The sequence below is a fragment of the Bison bison genome, unplaced genomic scaffold (genome assembly GCF_000754665.1).
Source record: "Bison bison bison isolate TAMUID 2011002044 unplaced genomic scaffold, Bison_UMD1.0 scf7180017864255, whole genome shotgun sequence".
Classification (NCBI taxonomy): domain Eukaryota; kingdom Metazoa; phylum Chordata; class Mammalia; order Artiodactyla; family Bovidae; genus Bison; species Bison bison.
In genome coordinates this window covers 219,317-234,109 of record NW_011494827.1, presented here as the reverse complement: position 1 = coordinate 234,109, position 14,793 = coordinate 219,317, and the positions used below count along the sequence as shown (strand labels likewise).

The following is a 14,793-nucleotide window of genomic DNA, read 5'->3' as shown; positions in this document are numbered from 1 at the left end:
AGATGCCATGATCTTCGTTTTCTGAATGTTGAGCTTTAAGCCTACTTTTTCACTCTCCACTTTCACTTTCATCAAGAGGCTTTTGAGTTCCTCTTCACTTTCTGCCATAAGGGTGGTATCATCTGCATATCTGAGGTTATTGATATTTCTCCCAGCAATCTTGATTCCAGCTTGGGCTTCTTCCAGGCCAGCATTTCTCATGATGTACTCTGCATAGAAGTTAAATAAACAGGGTGACAATATACAGCCTTGATGAACTCCTTTTCCTATTTGGAACCAGTCTGTTGTTTCATGTCCAGTTCTAACTGTTGCTTCCTGACCTGCATACAAATTTCTCAAGAGGCAGATCAGGTGGTCTGGTAGTCCCATCTCTTTCAGAATTTCCCACAGTTTATTGTGATCCACACAGTCAAAGGCTTTGGCATAGTCAATAAAGCAGAAATAGATGTTTTTCTGGAACTCTCTTGCTTTTTCCATGATCCAGCAGATGGTGGCAATTTGGTCTCTGGTTCCTCTGCCTTTTCTAAAACCAGCTTGAACACCTGGAAGTTCACAGTTCACATATTGCTGAAGCCTGGCTTGGAGAATTTTGAGCATTACTTTACTAGCGTATGAGGTGAGTGCAATTGTGCGGTAGTTTGAGCACTCTTTGGCATTGCCATCATATGCAAAAGTTTAGGTGATTTACATCATCTTCTGGCCTGGAGGCCTATTAACATTTTAAGACCCTTTCTTCAGAAAACTTGTTTTTCTCTAAAGGTGATTAGTCAGGCGCCACCCTCCAGAAGCATTAGATAAAGTTGCATTCCTATAGGGCAAAGGTGTGGTGGGCTATAACAAGAAAAAGAATTAACTCAAGGGTCCAAGGTTACAAACATTAAAGCTACTACTTACATTCCTATACACCAATTATATTAATCAGTACACTGCCAGGGACACAGCAGGTAAGGGATATGGAAACTTAGTAACAAACATTGGCCCAACAAGTGAAAAACCCTTCACCAATACAATTTCTAATCAATCTTTTAACTGCTCAAAGGAATCTATATTTAGACAGTTTAGAACATCTCATGCCTCTCACAGTTGGGAGGCTCTGAGCAATCACATATGGCTGGAAAAACCTATTCAGGCAGGCTAGAGGACTTCCAAAGGAGTTTGTAGGTTGAAACACTATCACACCCAGGAAATATTAACTGGAGCTGTAAGCTAACTCTTTTTTCAGAGAGAGGTAGTGAGGGACAGCCCCCGTAAAGTCAGAGGTGTAGGTGAGAGCACAGAACAGAAAGTAGGCAGACTCTGGTTTTGGGGGTAGATGCTCGAGAATTTCCAGGGAGACTCCTGAGGCTCAATCCCACCTTTGCGTGTGCTGAGCCTCCTTCCTCATGACCTTTGCCATGGGCGGAGCTCCTCACGCTGGCTCCCGGCAGTGGATTGAGGGTGCTGTTTTGGAGGCAGAGTCGTCAAGATTTACTGATGGATCAGATGGTAGGCGGGTGGTTATGAGAGTGAATCAGAATACCAGGATGACACTGGAGTTTTGTTGAGCCCTTGGGAAGAAGGTGTTGCCGAGGAGATGGGGAGAAATGGGACTGTAATGTTGAGTTTGAGATACGTTGTAGACAGCTGAGTAGCCTGTGAGATATATGAGCCTGGAATTCCGAGGGTGGACCAGGCTGGTGATTTGGATTGGGAAGTTGTGGGCCCACAGCTGGTGTTTACAACCTGGACTGGGTGAGATCACTGGGGTCACGGGTGTAGGGAAGAGAGGACCCGGGAATCAATGAGCCCTGGGACCAGCCAACACTGAGAGACAGCAAAGGAAGAGGAGCCAGCCAAGGAGGTGAGAAGAACCAGCTGGCGTGGGAGGAATACTTCTAAGGACCCAGAACCCAGAACCCAGGGCTAGAGATAGAAGCCTGAGAGGTTTCTGTGTGGAGATGTGAATGAAAGTCACTTGTATCAGTTACCCACTGCTGGGTAAGAAATGACCCCCAACTCAGCAACTTAACACAGCAGACGTTTATCATTGCACAGCTGTTCTGGGTCAGGAAGCTGAGCGTGGCTTAGCTGGGTGACTCTACTCTGGGTCCCTCACAGGCTGTAGTCAAACTGTCTGCTGGGGCTGCAGTCATTTCCTGGCTTGGTTTTTTGGGAGAAAGGGGTCTGTTTCTAAATTCATGTATGCAGCTGTGAGTTTATGTGGCTCATATATGTGGACTCAGTTCCTGGTGAGTTGTTGGGCTGAGGGTTTGAGATCCTTGCTGGCTGTGAGCCTGAGACTCACCTGCCCACAGTTCCTGGCTACGTGGCCTCTCCATAGGGTGGCTCACGTGGAATCTGGCTTCCTCTTATGGCTCACATGGCAGCCAGTTTCCTCTGGTGGCTCACGTGGCAGCTGGCTTCCATTCTTGTGGGAGGGGGTGAGCAAGATGGACTCCAGAGTCCTTTTGTAACCTAACCTCAGTAGTGACATCCCATGACTGGTGTCATATTCTTTTGGATGAGTCCAACTCACAGCTTTGGAGGGGGCTCCACGTGGGACCTTTGCAGGGGGTCACCTGAGAGGCTGCCTGCCACAGTGTGGGGATGGAGGAAGTTGCAGAAGTGTCAGTGTGAGAGAGAAGCAGGTCTAGGAGCCTGAGAATTTAAGGGGAGGTGGAGGAGAAGCTGGAACAGGAAGGCTGAGAAGGAGGAACCAAGGTATAGGTTCCATGAGCAACAAATATAATAGGTTATTGCTCTATGTTTTGCAGATTTAGGTGCCATCTTATTCTCATCTGAGCCCCCTGATACAGGTGTTAGTATTCCCATTTTACAGATGAGGAAACCAAGGCTTGGAGAGGTTAAATCATAGTCTGTATGTGGCAGAAACCCACGGCTGGCTCCAAGGCAGTGCTTCTCCCCCTGGTCAGGAGGATGTGGGCAGGGCCTAGGCTGTCTTTCTAAGCCAAGGACAAGCCAGAAAAAAAGACCATCAGCCCAGACCTGTGGGCCCAGGATCTGCAAGCACCAATGGTGATATGTACAGATGGGTGTGTAAAAATAGGGAGCACCACTGTGGGAAAACATGGTGGGGCTGTGGGGAGACAGAGGAAGTTCCTGCCTGACAGGTTAGATCGAGGAGGGCTTCCTGCAAGGGGAGGTGTCTCCAGACTTGGAAGAACGTAGGACTTAGCAGAAGAAGGAGTCCCTGATAGAGGAAGAGGCAGGAGCAAAGCCCTGAAGATTGGGGAAAAAAGGCATATTTGGGGGCTGTGCACAGTCTGGTGGGGCAGAATGAAATGAGTGATAAAGGACGTGAAGACGTGGACAGGTGTCTAGTTATTGAGGAGATTTGGACTTTCTCCTGAAGGCATACGGAGCCTTGGTGAGTGACCCGCAGAGGAGTGACAAGGTCAGATGTGTGCTTTATAAAGATCATCCCTGCAGACAAATTGTGGGGGTTGCAGGGAGATGGATTGAAGGTGCCCCCTGGAGTGGGGGTTCTTGGGAGGCTTTGCAGCAGTCCAGGTGGGGAGACCAAGGACCAGGGACTAGACCAAGGTGAGGGCTATGAGGATGGAGAGAAGCAGGTGAGTTTGAAGAGTGTTCATGCCGAATTGGGGCTCAATGCACTGGCAGGCTGCATGGAGATGGGAGACAATGGGTGGGGGCTGTTTGGCTCTGTCGTGTGTGATTCGGTTTCCCTGAGTCCAGGTCAGCACCAGGGTTCGTGTGGGACCCCTGGCAGCCTCTGGGACCGTCTCCTCTTCTCTTGCAGCTCTGGATCCCTCCCGCCTTTGGCTGCCGCCCTGAGTATGACAACGGATTGGAGGAAATTGTCTTTGGCTTTGAACCCTGGATAATTGTGGTCAACCTGGCCATGCCCTTTTCTATTTTCTACCGAATGCACGCAGCTGCCTCCCTCTTCGAGGTCTATTGTAAGATATAATCTGTGTCCACATCAGAGACGGAGGGGAGCGCTAACAAGAGAATTCGGTGGAGCCACCTGGGAATGGCAAGGTCGGGCAAATATTGCCTTACAGATGAGAGAGGGGCCCCTTTTGTCTGTGATAATTGCTTTTCCCATGAGCTGGAATTGCCCGTCACCCTGGATGAGTGTAAACGAGTTAGATCAAAATCGATGAGGTGGCTGAAATCTGCCCTTGGTTAGTTAATTCTAATCAAACCCAAATTTGATATCCTTCAAAATGAGATCCTTTGTTTCCAAAGAATGTGGTTGCAGGTTGAAAAAATATATATCCAGTTTGTTTTTCATTAAAATTGCTTTCTGTTATTGTGTTACAATATACAGTCTTTTTCTGACCATCTGGATAGTCTAATCACCCTTAAATTTTACCCTTCTCAGAACTGTGAATGCAGCTACAATTCCACTTATTTTATATTGTACTTTTGAAGATTTTTAATTTTTAAATATTTTATGTCTAATTTTTTGAACAAAGTTATTTTATCATCTGGATGGAAAACTGTGTATAAATCAATATAAAGACATATTTCTCACCTGAAAGTTTGGCACATTTTCATTGTAATTGTTCTGAAGTTTTTAAAAAAATACATCTTTACTGTCTTCCTCTCACTATAAAGATATATAGGCCTATTTTAGAAAATGTGGATATTTCAGAAGAATAGAGAGAGAAAAATCACCTAGGATGTTTAATTAATAATAATATTTAAAATTGACAATCATTTTAAATGTTTAATAGACATTTTCCCCAGTTTTATTGAGATGTGATTGACATACAGTACTGTATTAAGGTATACATTAATTATTTGACTTACATACACTATAAAATGCTTATCACAATAAGTTTAGTGAACACCTGCCATCTCATGTAGATAGAAAATTAAAGACAAAGATCTTGACAGTCGTTTTTCTAACAACTTGATTGATGTGTTTCTTTTAGTTGTTTGAAAGCAAAGGATTCTTTTTATTGCTGTTTTGTTATACTTGCTAGTGATATGCAACATATTCAATTTTGTATGCGTTTCCCCTCACTTAACAATATGGCTTTAACCTTCTCCCCTCATTGTTATAAACTCTTTGTAAATATCATTTTCATGTTTTAGTCTATCAAGCACTGTAATTAATTTCATTTTCCTTACTATTGGTTTTAGAGTGTTTATAACTTTTTGTTTTTATAAGTGACTCTGCAAAAATCAACCATGTATGTAAAACAGTTTTTATATTTAGGATTGCTTCTTTAAGATATATTCTTAAAATCGAGATGCTTATCTAAAGGTTATAAATAGTTTAAAGCCTCTGAAGGAATAGTGACATTTGGGATGGATTTGTATATGCTTTTTCTTAAGTCTTTTAAAGTCATAATAAAATCAGTCTACTTACTGTAAATACTAATGTGAACATCTTTTCATCTGAGTGTTTTTTTCTTTTTTGACAGCACAGAGTGTGGGACATTAAGAAACACTCAAATTTTTACATGACTGAAATACTTTATATTAATTTTAGAAAAAACGAAGTAATGGGCAGAGATACTAAAAAACAAAGTAAAACATTATCTGTTATAATTTCCATCTACAGCGGTGATTCTCAACTGTGGATGATCTTGCCTTCCAAGGCAATTTGGGCAACGTCTAGAGACATTTTTGTTAACCACTAGGGGGCGTTATGTCTTCCTCTTTAGTATACTGGTGTGTACCCTGGCATGTCCCAGGTGGCTCAGTGGTAAAGAACCCACCTGCCAATGCAAGAGATGTAAGCAACTTGGGTTCAATCCCTGGGTTGGGCAGATCCCCTGGAGGAGAGCTCCAGTATTCTTCAACCCACTCCAGTATTCTTGTCTAGGAAATCGCATGGACAGAGGAGCCTGGTGGGCTACAGTCCATGGGGTCGCAAAGGAGCCAGACACGATTTAGCAACTGAGCAACAACAAAGTCAGATAAACAGCATAAGTGACTAGGGGACGTCTTGAGTGGTAAATTTCTAGTGCTACAGAAATTATAAAACCGACTCAAGCAGAGAAATGTCTAGATATTCTATTTCAATCTCAAGAGTCTGGTGCGGGAGACAAACTTGTGAACAAAGAGCCACAGCATAAACGGTACTTCTCGTTCTGCACTTGCTTTTGCATTCAGCAACAGGGGGCGTTACTGGCAACTCATGGGTAGAGGCCGGGAAAGAGGTTCGCACCCGACTGCCTCCATCACAAAGAATTGTCTGGCTCCAATTGTTAATAGTCCCTGGGTTGAGAATTTGCGATCTAGAGGTAATTGCTGTTAATTTTTGGTACCTGGGTACCCATTATTGCACATAGACTCACATATGCACTCACACAAGTGCAAACAGTACTGTTTTTATACGTGTTGTATTTGCATGTGACTTGCTTTTTAAATCTTAAGACACCAGGGTATTTCAGGGTTCCCATGGCACATATTCTCACACGGTTGAGTGCATTAGAGTCATTTTGGGCGTCTATTAGGATTCCTGCCTCCTCAGTGAAAGGTCAGCTTCCACTGGGCTGGGGTTCGGTCCTGGATGCTTAAATAAACATCTCAGGTGATGCCGATCATTTTCCAGAAGCATCTTAGGAGCCCATGGACCTCATGTAGACACTCCTGAAGGGCATTCCTAGACACTGTGTTCTCTTCTGTAACATAACTTTAGACAGCTTCAAAGTACATTCCTTGGAGGGCTGTGCCATAGCTGATTTAGTCAAACCCTGATGTTGGACACTTAGAGACATTTATGTGGTTTGCTTGCTTGTTTCTTTGCTTTTATAAATGACACCTTGGCAAGCATCTTCTCCTGAGTCTCTGGGCATATTGGTAAATGATCCTATGTGAGATGACCCTATGTGAATGCTGGTTTCTCCAAGGGATCCCATTTCGGTTGACATTGATTTCTCCCTGTTCTATCAGTATCCACCAGTACAGCCCTAGGGCCCCAGCCTGTGGGTTTTAAGCCCTGCCAAGAGATACAGGGAATCACAGTAGTGCTGGGAACAACTGGTCCAGGCTTGGTGGTTTTGAGGTAGACACAGAATACTATTAGTTCAGCTCAGTTCAGTTCAGTTGCTCAGTCGTGTCCGACTGTTTGCGACCCCATGGATTGTAGCACACCAGGCCTCACTGTCCATCACCAACTTCCGGAGTTTACTCAAACTCATGTCCATTGAGTCGGTGATGCCATCCAGCCATCTCATCCTCTGTCATCCCCTTCTCCTCCCGCCTTCAATCTTTCCCAGCATCAGGGTCTTTTCCAATGAGTCAATTCTTCGCATCAGGTGGCTAAAGTATTGGAGTTTCAGCTTCAGCATCAGTCCTTCAAATGAATATTCAGGACTGATTTCCTTTAGGATGGACTGGTTGGATCTCCTTGCTGTCCAAGGGACTCTCAAGAGTCTTTTCCAACACCACAGCTCAAAAGTATCAGTTCTTCAGCACTCAGCTTTCTTTATGGTCCATCTCTCACATCCATACATGACTACTGGAAAAACCATAGCTTTGACAACACAGACCTTGTTGGCAAAGTAACGTCTCTGATTTTAATACGCTGTCTAGGTTGGTCATAACTTTCCTTCCAAGGAGCAAGCATCTTTTAATTTTATGGCTGCAGTCACCATCGGCAAAGATTTTGGAGCCAAGAAAATAAAGTCTGTCACTGTTTCCATTGTTTCCCCATCTATTTGCCATAAAGTGATGGGATTCAATACCATGATTTTAGTTTTCTGAATGTTGAGTTTTAAGCCAGCTTTTTCACCCTCCTCTTTCACCTTCATCAAGATGCTCTTTAGTTCCTCTTCACTTTCTGCCATAAGACTGCTGTCATCTGCATATCTGAGGTTATTGATATTTCTCTCGGCAATCTTGATTCCAGCTTGTGTTTCTTCCAGTCCAACGTTTCTCATGATGTACTCTGCATAGAAGTTAAATAAGCAGGGTGACAATATACAGCCTTGACATACTCCTCTCCCGATTTGGAACCAGTCTGTTGCTCCGTGTCCAGTTCTAACCGCTGCTTCCTGATCTGCATACAGATTTCTCAAGAGGCAGGTCAAGTGGTCTGGTATTCCCGTCTCTTTCAAAATTTTCCACAGTTTGTTGTAATCCACACAGTCGAAGTCTTTAGCATAGTTAATAAAGCAGAAGTAGATGTTTTTCTGGAACGCTCTTGTTTTTTCTATGATCCAACGGATGTTGGCAATTTGATCTCTGGTTCCCCTGCCTTTTGTAAATCCAGCTCAAACATCTGGAAGTTCACAGTTCATGTACTGCTGGGGTCCAGCCCCGGCTGATCCAGGGTATTCGAAGGAGAGACGGTGTCGGCAGGGATCAGGAAACAACTGCTTAATTAAACTTTAATTAAGGATATAAAGAGTGGTGAAATAAGGATAGCTCAGCGAAGAAATTCAGTGAAGAAAAGAGGCTGAATAAAATTCCAAAGCAGGGAATTAACATCACCTACGAAGGCCGCAGGCGTCCTGCCGTTCTCCCAAAGGAGAGGAGACACTAAGGCCTCCCCGGTCAGATCTTAGAAGCCCAGGCAAAATTAGTAGGCTTGATGAGCTTCCCCGCCTCAGAGGAAAAATTCAGCCAGAAGGAGAAAGAAAGAATGACATGGGGAGACCAAGTTTCGGTGAACAAGGCCCGCACTTTATTTTCCAAAGTAGTTTTTATACCTTAAGTTGTGCATAGAGGATAATGGGGGAAGGGGTAGAGTCATGTAAGGAGAGCAGTTCCTGATCCTAATCGAAGCCAGGCTTTCAAACTTATCATATGCAAAAGTTTAGGTGATTTACATCATCTTCTGGCCAGGAGGCCTGTTAACATTTTAAGAAACTTATTTTTCTCTAAAGGTGATTATTCTAAAGTCAGGCGCCAGCCTCCAAAAAGCATTGGATAAAGTTGCATTCCTATAGGGCAAAGGTGAGGTGGGCTCAATCAAGAAAAGAATTAAGGGTCCAAGGTTACAAACATTGAGGCTACTACTTACATTTCTATACACCCATTATATCAATCAATACACCGCCAAGGACACAGTAGGTAAGGGATATGGAGACTTAGCAGCAAACATTGGCCCAACAAGTGAAAAACCCTTCACCAATACAATTTCTAATCAATCTTTTAACTACTCAAAGGAATCTGTGTTTAGACAGTTTAGAACATCTCCTGCCTCTCACAGTTGGGAGGCTCTGAACAATCACATGTGGCTGGAAAAACCTATTTAGGCAGGCTAGAGGATTTCCAAAGAAGTTTGTAGGTTGAAACACTGTCACACCCAGGAATTATTAACTGGAGCTGTAAGCTAACTCTTTTTTCAGAGAGAGGTAGTGGGGGACAGCCCCCCATAAAGTCTAAACTCAGAGGTGTAGGTGAAAGCACAAAGCAGAAAGTAGGCAGACTCTGGTTTTGGGGGTAGATGCTCGAGAATTTCCAGGGGGACTCCTGAGGCTCGATCCCGCCTTTGCCTATGCCAAGCCTCCTTCCTCATGACCTTTGCCACGGGCGGAGCTTGCTCCCAGCAATGTACTGTTGAACACTGACTTGGAGAATTTTGAGCATTACTTTACTAGTGTGTGAGATGAGTGCAATTGTGTGGTAGTTTGAGCATTCTTTGGCATTGCCTTTCTTTGGGATTGGAATGAAAACTGACCTTTTTCAGTCCTGAGGCCACTGCTGAGTTTTCCAAATTTGCTGACACATTGAGTGCAGCACTTTCACAGCATCATCTTTCAGGATTTGAAATAGCTCAACTGGAATTCCATCCCCTCCACTAACTTTGTACCTAGTGATGCTTCCTAAGGCCCACTTGACTTCCCATTCCAGAATGTCTGGCTCTAGGTGAGTGATCACACCATTGTGATTATCTGGGTAATGATGATTTTTTTGTAAAATTCTTCTGTGTATTCTTGCCACCTCTTCTTAATATCTTTTGCTTCTGTTAGGTCCATATAATCTGTCCTTTATTGAGCCCATCTTTGAATGAAATATTCCCTTGGTATCTCTAATTTTCTTGAAGAGATCTCTAGTCTTTCCCATTCTATTGTTTTCCTCTATTTCTTTGCACTGATCACTGAGGAAGGCTTTCTTATCTCTTTGCTGTTCTTTGGAACTCTGCATTCAGATGAGTATATCTTTCCTTTTGTCCTTTGCCTTTTGCTTCTCTTCTATTCACAGCTATTTGTAAGGCATCCTCAGACAGCCATTTTGCCTTTTTGCATTTCTTATTCTTGGATCTTGATCTTGGTCTTGATCCCTGCCTCCTGTACAATATCATGAACCTCGGTCCATAGTTCTTCAGGCACTCTGTCTATCAGATCTAATCCCTTGAATCTATGTCAACACAGTATAATCGTAAGGGATTTGGCTTAGGTCATACCTGAGTGGTCTAGTGGTTTTCCCTACTTTCTTCAATTTAAGTCTGAATTTGGCAATAAGGAGTTCATGGTCTGAGCCACAGTCAGCCCCCAGTCTTGTTTTTGCTCACTGTATAGAGCGTCTCCATCTTTGGCTGAAAAGAATATAATCAAACTGATTTTGGTGTTGACCATCTGATGATGTCCATGTGTAGGGTCTTCTCTTATGTTGTTGGAAGAGGGTGTTTGCTATGACCAGTGTGTTCTCTTGACAAAACTCTATTAGCCTTTGCCCTGCTTCATTCTGTACTCCAAGGCCAAATTTGCCTGTTACTCCAGGTGTTTCCTGACTTCCTACTTTTGAATTCCAGTTCCCTATAGTGAAAAGGATATCTTTTTTGGGTGTTAGTTCTAGAAGGTCTTGTAGGTCTTCATAGAACTGTTCAACTTCAGCTTCTTCAGCATTACTGGTTGGGGCATAGTCTTGGATTACTGTGATACTGAGTGGTTTGCCTTTGAAATGAACAGAGTTTATTCTGTCATTTTTGAGATTGCATCCAAGTACTGCATTTTGGACTCTTCTGTTGACTATGATGGCTACTCCATTTCTTCTAAGGATTCTTGCCCACAGTAGCAGATATAACGGTCATCTGAATTAAATTCACCCATTCCAGTCCAGATTAGTTTGCTGATTCCTAAAATATTGATGTTCACTCTTGCCATCTCCTGTTTGACCACTTCCAATTTGCTTTGATTCATGGACCTAACATTCCAGGTTCCTATGCAATATTGCTCTTTACAGCATCGGACCTTGCTTCCATCACCAGTCACATCCACAACTGGGTGTTTTTTGTTTTTGTTTTTTTTTGCTTTGGCTCCATCTCTTCATTTTCTCTGGAGTTATTTCTCCACTGATCTCCAGTAGCATATTGGGCACCTATTGACCTGGAGAGTTCATCTTTCAGTGTTCTATCTTTTTGCCTTTTCATACTGTTCATGGAGTTCTCAAGGCAAGAATACTGAAGTGGTTTGCCATTCTCTTCTCTAGAGGACCACATTTTGTTAGATCTCTCCACCATGACCCGTCTGTCTTGGGTGGCCCTACATGGCATGGCCCATAGTTTCCTTGAGTTAGACAAGACTGTGGCCCATTGATTAGATGGGTTAGTCTTCTATGATTGTGGTTTTCAGTCTGTATGTCCTCTGATGGAGAAGGATAAGAGGCTTATGGAAGCTTCCTGATGGGAGAGACTGACTGAGGGGGAAACTGGGTCTTGTTCTGATGGGCAGGGCCATGCTCAGTAAATCTTTAATCCAATTTTCTGTTGATGGGTGGAGCTGTGTACCTGTCCTGTTATTTACCTGGGGCCAAACTATGGTGGAGGTGATGAAGATAAAGGTGACCTCCTTCAAAGTACCTCTTCTGAGCACCATCAGAGCTCAGAAAAGTCAGCACAGTCTTCTGGGGCTCAGGGCATTTGGGAGTATTCTTAAAAAATGGGTCATCTCTTTCCCCTAAACAGGAAGAGCCCACAGCATCAGGGGTGGCTATTCTAGCCAGGCAGCTTCAACCCATGAGTAGTCAAGCATCCTGACTCAACCAGCTTAGGCACCAAGGAAAATTCATTACCTTGATATTAATGCAATTTCCAGAATAGGAAGCAGAGTGTGCAGTTAACAAGTGTCCAAATCTCAGGGCTAGAATGAGAACAATACAAATTAAAATAATAATGAGACAGCATTTCCCATTCATCAGATTGGTAAAGGTTGTCAGCAAGAGGTGAAAGAAAGGGAACTCACGGACATGGGTGGTAGGAGAGCAAATTGGTAACACCAGACTGAAGAACAATTGGTAATGTTGATTAGGGCTGAAGGTGCACATTCCTTGAGGTCTAGCAATACCACTCCTCTGTGGGTATGTACCCCAGAGGTACCCTCACTCACATGTATTTGTCACACATAGGAGATGTGTTCAGAAATGTCCACAGCAATAGCCCTTGTCATTGGGAAAAACTGAAAACAGCCTAAATGGCCATCGGTTAGGAGTATGAATAAATAAATTATGGATTAATCCAGCAATGGAATATTATACAGGAGTGAAAAATGAATGAGCCAGAATGTATATCAACCTTGTCAAGGTCACCACTGTGTGGTCTCCTTGGCAGCAGGTAGATCCCAGACGTGGGGTAGCTCAATGCCATCAGCTTGTAAACATCACCCAACTCGCTCCCCAGGGATGATTCCATGTCTATCAGAAACCTGACATGGGTTTGTTTTCCCACCTGGTTCTTTACTGTGAGGACTGATGTCTTGGGCAGTCAAGTTACCAGAAAAACCTCTTACTCACCTGTTCTCACTTGTTGCAACCAGACTGGGGAGGAGCCCGTGCGTTTGGCAGCTTGAGCTCATCCATCAAGTGACGATTTGAACTTGTGATTTTTGGGTATCCCAGCTGTTGGTAAGGCCAAGTGGGAGAGCAAAACCTTTGGAGTTGGACTCCCAGGATCACAACTAGCCCTGTGGCACGTGGGTGTGCCTTACAAAAGACATCGCTTCCACCAGCATCTGTCTAGACGTCTGTATCTGGAGGGCACATTAGCCTCTTATATCTCCCCAGGGTGAATATCATCATGAAGTCCAGCTGGAATAATTACTACTTGAGCGTCCCTAACTGTATAACACTTCAAGTTTACCAAACACCTCCAGGGTCTGCCTACGAAGTCTCAGAAGCTCCCTAACCTCTCTGGATAAGAATTCCTACTCTATTAGAAAGGAGGGAACCTTTGTTCACAGCTGCATCATGAGGAAGTTGTAGCATCAGGACCAAGAAACCTTTTTAAAAAACTCTGTTGCATTTCCCTCTCTATTAGACATATCATCTCATGAAGAAATGCAATTCAGTGAATATAACCATGAAACAATTGCTTGAGGATGTGTGTACAGACCGCTACATTCACGGAAGAATGTTTCCCTTTTTGCCCAGTTGTAAATTGCTACAGTTCAGTTCAGTCGCTCAGTCATGTCTGACTCTGCGACCGCATGGACGGCAGCACACCAGGCCTCCCTGTCCATCACCAACTCCTGGAGTTTAATCAAACATGTCCATTGAGTTGGTGATACCATCCAACCATCTCATCCTCCGTTGTCCCCTTCTCCTCCTGCCTTTAATCTTTCCCAGCATCAGGGTCTTTTCCAATGAGTCAGTTCTTCGAATCAGGTGGCCAAAGTATTGGAGTTTCAGCTTCAGCATCAGTCCTTCCAATGAATATTCAGGACTGATTTCCTTTAGGATGGACTGGTTGATCTCCTTGCAGTCCAAGGAACTCTCAAGAGTCTTCTCCAACACCACAGTTTAAAAGCATCCATTCTTCGGCGCTCAGCTTTCTTTATAGTCCACCTCTCACATCACATGACTACTGGAAAAACCATAGCTTTGACAAGACTGACCTTTGTTGGCAAAGTAATGTCTCTGCTTTTTAATATGTTGTCTAGTTTGGTCATAAGTTCAAACGGTGAAGCGGTGAAGGCGACGCTGCTGGAAACAGCTGGTTCTTCAGTGGGATTGTGGACGTTGCCATAGAAGAGCACGGCCAGCAGGGGGCGCTGGTGCCTTTTCTTCTGAGTTCGCTTGCACTTTGAAGCCAAAGTGAGGGGGTGGGACCAGCCTCTAGGGTAACAGGTGCCCTGATTGGATTCTGTCCAGGGCTCTGGGTTCCCGCGATGTGTCAGAGGTGGCTGTCAGCGTCCCAGGGGAGGACCGGGAAGATTTTGAGTTCTCACAGGGAAGCTGAGAGAGCTATTTAGTTTTAAGAAGGATGCTTCCCCCATGTGCCCCCACCACCTCTCACTCCCCGGGGCGGGGGTGGGGCATCCTTGATCCATCGAGAGGTCTGGAGGATCAGGGTGTTTTGCCGCGGATTCCCACAAGAGGAGAGTCCCCAGCATGAGGCTGGGGTGGGACCTGTCAGGGCAGCTGGTGGGGAGGGTGCTCTTGTGGTCTAGTGAGCAGACCCCAAGCGAACGCTGGGGAAGGGCAGGAGAAGCGTGAATGTAGTGTGTTGATGCTCAAAGGGGTGGTACTTCTGGTGTGCTGTTTCCTCTGCCCTAATAACATATGAAGCACCACGGGGAATAGGCACTTAAGTTGTCTAAAAAAAAAGTAGATCAAATTAAGTCACCCGCTAAAACCCTTCGGTGGCTTCCGGTTGCTTTTAAAAGAAAGTACTGCAGGAGACCTGGGTTCGATCCCTGGATCGGGAAGATCCCCTGGAGAAGGGAATGGCAGCTCACTCCAGTATTCTTGCCTGGAGAATCCCATGGACAGAGGAACCTGGCGGGCTACAGTCCACAGGGCTGCAGAGAGTCGGACATGATTGGGTAACTTTCACTTTTCACAAACTCCTAACGGTGGTCTGTTGGGGTCTTCAGGATCTGGCCTCTGCGGCTCCATCCTCTTGTGCTGGTCCCTCCCTCTCCCCCA

General features: G+C 44.5%; 1 protein-coding gene across 1 annotated transcript in view; it reads left to right on the top strand.

Moving 5' to 3' along the window:
- Positions 1-5,350, top strand: part of OTOP1 (otopetrin 1) — a 48,422-nt gene extending 43,072 nt beyond the window's left edge. The window contains exon 7 of the mRNA XM_010847780.1: positions 3,761-5,350. Coding sequence (XP_010846082.1) covers positions 3,761-3,931 — 171 coding nt within the window. The 3' untranslated portion in view covers positions 3,932-5,350. The remainder of the gene's footprint in view (positions 1-3,760) is intronic.
- Positions 5,351-14,793: the final 9,443 nt, after the last annotated feature.